A 10,000-nucleotide genomic window follows, 5' to 3' on the forward strand; every position below is an offset into this window, starting at 1 on the left:
CGCGATAGATAGATATTCAGATGCTCACAAAAGGATCATTCCACTCCAATTCTTAAGCCTGATTAAAGGTGATACCTCAGTGACAATGGAATTTAAAAAAGTCATCGTTTTCTCCAGTCAGTTATCAGTAGGTGGGAAACACTTTGAGGCTTTTTTCTTTAGATATGGGAGGCACAGGAAATTACATTCTGCTCTGCTGATACAAAAAAGGAAGTGAAGAAATATATAACTAAAGGATAAGAGACACCCCCTGAGAGAGCATGAGGGACAGGCAGACTGGGCTCTTTATCGAGCCCAGATGGGTGGGTGACTGTCACATGGGGGTTTTTCTCCACGAGGATGGGCCTCAGCTGAGGGCCCTAGAGGATTCATGTGAGGTGAGCCAACAGACGGAGCTTCGTCTTCGGTCAATCTGTCCATCACGGCACCTTCATTTCATCACTCCTATTTCCAACCCCCCCCACCACCACCACCTCCTCCTCCTCCTCCTCCTCCACACTGGTCCTGTCATTCAGTGAATAGGTATGCTTCTCTACACATGCATACTGAAGGCTTCCCACTTTGCTTTTTTGACTAGTTTTCCTCTCCTTTTTTCCCCTTTTCCATGACATTATGTGAAAATAGAAGATATAAAACCCCAAAGCCATGTGTTGGTAAAATAAAACAAATGTGTGCATTATTTATGACTGACGATGAGATTTAGTTAACACCCTGTGACTTTGAATACAGTGCACTCATATTAACCCTCAGCTCAAATTGATCATGCAGCTCTGGAGAAAATGCCCTTAAGTGATGGGTAGAAGAAGACTAGAGATGTCTTTGAAGTGAATTGGAGCGTTTAACAGCAAACTATATACATCTGAAGATCCATGTTTGACGCCGAGAAACATTTATAAGACGCTTTGAAGTTCTTCAGTGGACCAAAGCATTCAAGTCAGAAGATGAATGTTCTCCATGTGAGCATTCATCCTCTTCCTTTTCAAGATGTGTCGTGAGATCGCTAACTCTCTCGCTTTCTTACATGAGGACATAACGGTCTCTCTGAACATTGTATTATAACTCTCTTGTTCTGAGACAGGAAAGCTGAAATGTGGAGCATATGGCCATCAAAGAGGCTTGAGAATATAGATATCAGACACAGCTAATCAAGCCTTGAGCAATCTGCCAGGCTGGAAACGATCCTGGAGCGCTGAGCCAGAACCAGGTCACACACTGAGACTGCTGACCACAGAGCATCACAGCATCTCCAACCACAGCCCTGGGCCAGCCATCTGAAGGCAGGTGCCTGCCATGGGGGAATGTGAAACAATGGAGAGCTTTCAGGAGAGGACCATCAATGACTGTGAATTAGGCTATGAGCTCGGAGGCATAGCTGGTTGAGATCAGAAGTCACTCAGCTCAGAGCTATCTAAGGCACTGCCCGATAGTCCCAGATTTCAGACATACGAAGTTGAGTGTAGAACTATGCCCTGGATAGTGATATCAGCGCTGAGGCCTGAAGGCTAATATGTTAAGGAAAACATTGGGCATGGCAAGCTGAACTCCAGGCTCTCTCAGGTGAAATGAGCTAAGATCAGGCATAACAAGATGAGCACAGAACCATGAGGCAAAGTAAATCGCATCAGAGTGAATTTCACAACAACTATGTTTCACGCTCAAACGTAACCACAAAGAATTTGAGACACATAGCCTCTGTTTTCAATTGAGGATCCGAGGTAATCAGGAGAAAAGCTTGATCGATTTATTGCATGTGGAGGAAGTCGCTATTACTTTCTTGTTTAAAGGACTGGTTGGTTGAACAAAGTCATTTCCCAAAGTAAAGCACAGATGGCACCACTGATTACCAAGGTCTCCAGGGGTAAAAGACAATTGAACATGATCAGCTACAGTTGGCTGAGCAAGGTGTTCCCTCAGACCTAATAAGTCGATCCCAGATCTATCCTTGTGCAGCCATCATCACTTACGGAGAGCTGCAGGATGACAGTCCTAGCAGGGCTGTTTTCCGGAACATTCACGGTGTAAACGGGCTCCGAGAAGACAGGGCTGTTGTCATTGATGTCGAGGACCTCCACCTGCAGGATGAGGGTGGTGCGCCGTGGGTCCACTGCCCCGTCTGAGGCCTCCACCACCAGCTCGTAGAAGCCGAATTGCTCACGGTCCAACGGCACCGCTGTGTAGATGCTGCCGTTGGCCGTTATGTTGAAGAGCGAGGCATGCGTTAGAAGGCGATAACGCACCTCTCCATTCCTCCCTGCATCCGGATCTGTGGCCTGTCAGGATGGAAGACAACAAGAGAGAACAGTAAAAGAGAGAAACACAGTGAGAGAGAGACAGGGATAGAGAGAGAGGCACCATCTATTTAGAATACCAACAGAAAACCATTTAAAATCCATTAAAAATAATCAGTCTATTTCACCAGTTTAAAACAAGCCTCCCAAAGTCATTATAGAAGGAAAGACAGAGAGAGGGAGAGAGAGAGAGAGAGAAAGAGAGATAGATGGGGACAGAGAACTACTCACCATATAGGGTCAAACAGATTAAGATCATGAAAACAAGTCAACAAACAGACCCAGGGCCTGAATTAGTCAGCAGAGCACAGACGTACAGCGTGACCCAAAACACCATTGCATAACTAGCCTTGTGTATGGAACACATTTGATCATTTTCAAAGCGTCTGTGTACACAGCCACCCACCCATACCCCCCCCCCTCACACACACACAGACACACACTAATGGGTACCTCCTCCACCACTCTCTTTTTCCTCTCACTCCACACTTCCTAATTTGCCAAAGCTGGGCAAGCCTCTGCAGTTCGAAAGGTCACATAGGCCTTATCTGCAGTTCATTAAACAAAGAGAACCCGAGAAGACCTCTTTCAAAACACCCACAGAACACAGAGCCAACAAAGCAGCCATGGAAAACTTATATGGGGTAATCTTTAAAGCAGAGGAGGGGAAGAAGATAGAGAGAAGGGGTAGGAGAGAGAGAGAGAGAGAGAGAGAGAGAGAGAGAGAGAGAGAGAGAGAGAGAGTGAAGTGGGGAAAGTGCAAACTAGACTGCAGCTACTTATGGAATGAGCTAACTGATTAGCATGTCGACACTGTTCATCTGCCTGCTGCACTAATGGCTTTTAGATGCTGTCACTAATTCCCTTTTACAGTAATTAACTGGGAAGAAAGGATGAGAGACAGTGGGAGAGGAGAAGAGAAGAGATGAGGGAAGGACGGGGAGGACGAGGAGAAGAGAGGAGAAGAGAAGAGAGGGTGAGAGATAGTGGGAGAGGAGAAGAGAGGAAAAGAGAGGAGAAGAAATGGAGAGAGATAGTGGGAGAGGAGAAGAGAGGAGAAGAGAGGAAAAGATGAGAAGAAAGGGTGAGAGAAAGCGGGAGAGGAGAAGAGATGAGGGGAGGACGAGGATAAGAGAAGAAGAGAGGAGAAGAAAGGGTGAGAGATGGAGGGAGCGGAGAAGAGAGGAGAAGAAAGGGTGAGAGATGGCGGGAGAGGAGAAGAGAGGAGAAGAAAGGGTGAGAGATAGCGGGACAGGAGAAAAGATGAGGGGAAGATGAGGAGAAGAGGAGAAGAGAGGAGAAGAAAGGGTGAGAGATAGCGGGAGAGGTGAAGAGATGAGGGGAGGATGAGAGAAAGAGGAGAAGAGGAGAAGAAAGGGTGAGAGATAGCGGGAGAGGTGAGGAGATGAGAAGAGAGGAGGAGGACAGGTGTACTACTAGCATGGGAGCTCTAGCCCCTGAAGCAAGTCACCAAGACAGAGGCAAAGAGCCAATCAAAGCTCAGCTTTGCCTTATAGGTCCGAAGAGAAAAGGATTTGGGCGAGAGAAGCAGCAAACTGACAGGAGATCAGGAGATCTCTGGATGGCTGATTTTATATTTTGGGCTTGGCTGACTTTTAACCCTGGATCTGCAGTGCAGACAAAGAACGGGCACAGGGAGGGAGATAAAGAGAAAAAGACAAACGGAGAGAGAGAGAAACAGAAAGAGGGATAAGGGACCATTTTTGGACAGTGAAGGAGAGAGGGAGGGAATGAGAGGAGAAGAGAAGGCAAGTAGTAGCACCAGGATGAGTCAACTCTCCCCTTTAGCTTTTCAAACAAAAAGGTCGGGACGGCTACCAAATGCCACAAGCAAGAATGATCCATCTGAAAGGAAATATGCTGAGGAAGAGAGAAAAGAGGAAGGGAAAGAGGGAGGGAGGAAGGGGGAGATGGGGCTGGAAGGGATGAAAGGCAGGACAAAGAAAAAAAGGGAAACAGATGGGGAGAGAGTGGAAGAACTGAGGAGGAGGAGGACAGGAGAGGAGGTCAGGCCTCACGAGGCGAGGCGCTGCAAAGATGGGGGGTTTCATGAAAGAGGGCAGTGATGAGAACACAAGCAGAGAGAGGAATGGCACCAACACAGGCTAATGAGAGAAACTGAATCAAGCCATTCGCAGCAGGGAGAAGTTTCAGCCTTGATTCTGCTAGCTGCCACGAGCGATAGCGGGGGACGAAGATGGGCCTTAGATGTTTTCTTAATGCGCGCCCTGACAGGAAGATAAGATAGCATATGCCTATGGAATCGATGAAATCATTAAATAACCAGAACATGTAAACAAACACACACAGTGCCATATGCACATAAAACGACTTGAAACCTTGAGCTTAGCAACAGGCCCCAAGGCATCTGTTGAAAGGAGCAATTAATTTCAGAAAAACCTCATGGCGCTAAACCTCAAATGCACAAATTGCGAGGAAATTACAACTGTGACAAAACATTACAGAGCCAACCGCAGCTGATAATCAAACCCCTGACATCACTAACTGAATTCCACCATGAGCCCTGAAGCTCATGTTTTACGCCCCAGCCAATTACCATCGGAGCTATATGATCCGTTGAGAAGGTACAGCCTGCGAGAGTACGCTGTCATAATCACACTCCTCCTGCAGTAGATGGGCCTCTAAGACAGCATATGGGGGCCATAGAGACAATTATGCAGAAGGATAAGCAGTAAAGTGGTTACGAGGCCAGCTGTGACTGAGGAACACTCCCTGAGGGGGTGGCTCAGCCAAGAAGTGGAGAGGGCCACTTGGGCAGGGTCTCAAGTCCAGAGATAGATCCTGCACCATCGCCAGACCATAGAAGTTCAGATTAGTAAAAATGAGCTTGCACATAAAGAAACTGACTGCAAAAATATTGTAGTAGTGTAATGAAACCAGAGATTTAAACAGAATTTAAAACTAGACAGAACATCTCAATGTTCTCGGTTTGTCTTTCAACGTTTGAACTTCCAATGTATCTTGTGTCATGCATTATCATTTCAGTGTATGAAATTCAAATATATCTTTTTGTCACGTATATCGAAGTATGACATTCCATTTCAAAGTATGAAATTCCAATGTATCTTTTTGTCATGTATATCCACAGAACTGAAGATGATACATTCTGCTCCATGATATGTGAGTTAAAGTCTCTGTCTGGTGATGATGCAGGAGTTACTGAGGCATACAGAGGACACACACACACATTTGCCATGCTGGACTCAGAACCCATTTGACTAGAGGTGTTTGAAAGGCTGTGGGATCCATCTTGTGCTTCAGGCTCCATTAGATCTCAGGCTGTTGAGAGGAGGCCTGCCCAGTGCAGCTGTTCTGGAGCTGGCAGCGTTGACTTTACAGGCTCAGTGACTCGCTCGCAGAGGCTGGGCTTTCAAAACTCACATCAAGGGTGGAGCCCCTAACTTGAAGCAAGCCTGAGTGGGCGTACAAACATGGCTTTCGCCATGACAGGAGAGTGATGAAATGGTGGGAAATAAAGAGAATAGAAAGAAAAAAAGTGGAGCGCCCACCCATATCTGTGTGTGTGTGTGTGTGTGTGTGTGTGTGTGTGTGTGTGTCTGTGTGTGTGTGTGTCTGTGTGTGTGTGTGTCTGTGTGTATGTGTGTGTATGTGTGCCTATGCGTGTGTGTAAGTGCTTGTGTGCGTGCATGCTTGTGTATGTTTTTGTACATGCGTGTGTTTTGTGTTTTGCATATGTATTAGAGGGGAGTATCCAGTCAGTATGCGGTGATGTGTACTGGGAACCCTGAGACTATAGACCAGGGGTCGGGAACCTTTTTTGCCTGGAGAGCCACTTTTACCATTTTTATTTTTTTTTTATCTCAGAAGAGCCAAAAAAAGACAGTTACAAGAAAAAGTTTGGATATTTAACTAACAGTTACTTTTATTCAACAGAGTTTTTTAAATACATTTTCTAGTAGTTTTTAAAGTTATTGTACTAGTAACTTGAAATGTAAATGGCAATGGGAAATGACAGAGGTTAACAACGTTACAGCGTAACAACGACATGAAGTTAACAACGTTGACAACACAACACTCGAAATTGAACATTAGGCCTACCAGAGATTAATGCGACTTCTGGTGCTGCATAGACTTGCTGATGGCCTTGTAGTCTGGCTCATATTCTGTGAGGTGAAGCTTCATGCAAGCATTGAGGCTTTCGTCGTTTAAACGCGAGCGCAGGTTCGTCTTTATATTTTTCATATGTGAGAAAGATTTCTCGCATGCATAAGTGGAACGGAACATGGGTAACACAGCAATACTAATATATTGCAATTTGCAATATGAAATGGGCAGTTCATTCCATGTTTTTAGAAGCAGTTCGTCTTGAGATGGAAGCTTTCCCATGTCAGTCCACTTGTGTTCGCTCGCAAGCTGTGCTCGCTGACGTGCGATTCCTTCCAGCTGATCGTTCAGTGATTTGAACTTGCCCACCCAGATGCCAGACGAGGTCAGGTCGGCAACCTCTATTTCGAAATCTCCGATAGAAGCACCAGGGATGCACAATACGTTTTTTCCTTTTCAATATTTTTCTCTAGCCTATCAACTTTAACAATGGAAGTTTTCTCGTTGACGGAAATGTAGGGAAATCTGTGATTTTGTTAGATATTGGCATGGCAACCAGCCGCGAATGTAACAATATTTTGCAGGCTATGGTTACGGAGTCAAGTGAGGTGGAAAGTTAAATTAAATAACTCAGATAGACCTACGTATTTGTCACGAAGCCTTGTCATTTTAATATAACTAGTATTGACTGTTATTTAAGCCTTCTACTAGGCCTAGGATGATCCCTTGATTACACGTTTTTTTTCTCCGTGTTTTTCTCCAACCCATATCGTCCGAGAGCCCCGGCCATCAGCAAAAGAGCCAGTGGTGGCTCGCGAGCCATAGGTTCCCGACCCATGCTATAGACCCAAGATCTGTGAAAGACTAGCTCACTCTGTTAGTTTGTGCTGGCCACACTGATCACTATCTGATTGGAGCATATGGAGGGCAACCAATGGATTCATGTCATATAAGAAAAATGTACACAATTTGGAAGCCACTTCCTTCATACACATTTGTGTGTGTGTGTGTGTGGTTGGGGGGCTGGAGGGGGGGGGGGGGGGGTAGTTAAGTGTGTGTATGTGTGTGTGTCTGTCTCAGAGAGAGAGAGAGAAAGAGTGAGAGAAGCCTAAAATGTGCATACATTTGTGTTTGTGTGTGTGTGTGTGTTGGTGAACTTGTGTGTGTTTGAGATGGAGAAAAGCATTGAGAAAGAGGGAGAGAGGGAGAGAGAGAGAGAGAGAGAGAGGCGAACCTGTATCTGTGCATAGATAGGTGTGTGCGTGTGTGTGTGTGTTTGTGTGTGTGTGTGTGTGTGTGTGTGTGTTTATGTGTGTGTGTGTGTATGTGTATGTGTGCGTGTGTGTGTGCGTGTGTGGTTGGGGGGCTGGGGGGTGGGGGTGTTTGTGTAAAGAATCCAGGAGTGTCCAGGAGTTTGTGGTGTATAATCTGTTAGCACAGATAATGTATTACATTGTAATAACACATTATTACAGGACTAGGTGTAGTCTGAATTTTGTAAATTGTAAGAAAAGCCTTGAAACCCTCTCTTATTGCTGTGGCCCACCTGCACTCCTCTTTTCAGGCAGAAAAAAAGCCCTGAACGTTGTGTCTGGTTAACTTGAGAAAACAACACACTTTGAAGCCTGACATGCCGATCCCTATCCATATCAACATTACGATGCGACACGCGAAATCCACCTGCTAATTGTCATGTCAAAATTATTAAAACAAACATCCAAAAGCTTGGAAAAAAGAACAAGCAACAAAGCAGAACGCCTGTCAGTCAACATAATGTGCACCTGAACGCCACAAAGCAAAGCAAGCCAGCGGAGCTTCTCTCTCTGATTACGCCTCTAACCAACCAAGGCCTGATTAATCTAGAACACTAATTAGAAATCCCTGCTGCTTGACAAAGCGAGACACACGGCACCATCACTGATGGCTCTTACGATGCTTTGGTGACTCAAACGATTTCGAGAAGTGTGCCTGTTTTTCTTCACTTTTTTTTTCTTAATACCTAATCATTCTCACTATCATAAAATGACTGATATCATAATTAGTTTGAAGAGTAGTCGCACAACGGTAGCAGCGCGACCAGCAGTGTGGTAGTTTGTTGTGTGTGTGGGTGGTGGTGGTGGTGGTGATGGGTGGGAGGTGGGGTTGGGCGGTTAATGGACTGGAGGCTAACTCACTGAACACACGATAAATGCTCGTTTAACCACTTATGGGGGTGTCTGGGGACATATAGCACAGCAAGATAAGAACAAATTAGGTCGGGTCATGATAGCACTAGACAAAATACACATGCACATGCATTCGCACTTGCACAGAGGTTGTGCCAACGCACCCTGACTCGCCCGACAAAGAGGTTGGCCCTCTCCTCCAGGACGGTGAGGTTCCTGGGCAGGGCCGGGTCAAATGTGGGGTCATTGTCGTTGACGTCTGTCACCACAATGTTCACAGTAGTAGTGGATGTCTGGAAAAGAGAAGATCGCATTACAATTAAATCCAAGCTGGAGTGCCTTTCCTGGGCTCAGCCGTCAGTCGCTCAGGGCAAAGTGTATGGTAGTCATGAGTTAAATGTTTCAGAAATGCAACGTGAATTGAGCACAAAATCTCACACACACACACACACACAAGATATAGGCACGGCACAGGCATTCAAATGCCTTAAGCACTTGCACACACACACACACAAACACACACACACACTCTCTCACACACACACACACACACACACACACACACACACACACACACACACACACACACACACACACACACACACAGGCACAGGCACTCACATGCCTCAAGCACTTATACACAGACACACACCCGCGCACATGTATGATAAATGGATCCCTTGAGACCATCATTACAGTGTGTCCTGCTCCAAGGGAAAGGCACGTGCCAACCTATGGAACCAACCTATGGAAAGTCACCTTCAGCTCACCTGCAGCAGAAAAACAGGCTAGCAGTGACCCTCACCACACCATCACCGCACTGATAAAAAGCCCACTTCACTGAATGACCTGCTCAATTTTAGGAATAGAGCCATCCATCTAACCACAGCTGGGGGGGCTCTACGGCTGTAGTGCTGCTGGGGTCTGAGTCATACAGTGCTCCAGGTAACTACCTCTGAAATGGCACAGAATGTACACAGCAAGGAGAACAACACAATGAAATGTGAAATATGACTGGAGAGAGTGAGGGCCAAATGGATAACACATACTTCTTCTGCTGCAAAAAAATTCATTTCTTGGATGAGGAGAATGCACTGACTAGCACTGTACATAGATATGCCATATACTGCTGGTGAGTTGAGTGGGAAGACCAAATGACCTTCCACCCATTCACAAACTCAATGCAGTCTGCAGTGAACACACAATCCATTCAGCAAGCTAATCAACATATCTGTCAACACTGCATTGACTTCAAGTGCGTCTGTAAATGTCATTAATGAGCTTAACTGCAAAGGAAAGAGGCTCCCATACCCCCTGGGTCTCATGATAAGTGTCTCTATAAAAACTGAACTGCATTTAATAAAGGCATGCAATCTCTTGTGTAACCTTGGAAAAAAGGGTTTCAATTAAAATATGGCATGCCGTTCAGGAAATTAACAT

At 45.6% G+C, this 10,000-nt stretch overlaps 1 protein-coding gene across 1 annotated transcript in view; it reads right to left on the bottom strand.

Annotated features, from left to right (window-relative positions):
• LOC308373013 (protocadherin-15-like) overlaps window positions 1-10,000 on the bottom strand; it is a gene marked incomplete at both ends in the record, with an annotated part of 150,871 nt that overhangs the window by 71,319 nt on the left and 69,552 nt on the right. The window contains 2 exons of the mRNA XM_080848405.1: window positions 1,965-2,270; window positions 8,725-8,853. Of these exons, the coding sequence (XP_080704531.1) occupies window positions 1,965-2,270; window positions 8,725-8,853 (435 nt within the window). The remainder of the gene's footprint in view (window positions 1-1,964; window positions 2,271-8,724; window positions 8,854-10,000) is intronic.

This window comes from Sprattus sprattus, assembly GCF_963457725.1.
Source record: "Sprattus sprattus genome assembly, chromosome: 12".
NCBI lineage: Eukaryota > Metazoa > Chordata > Actinopteri > Clupeiformes > Clupeidae > Sprattus > Sprattus sprattus.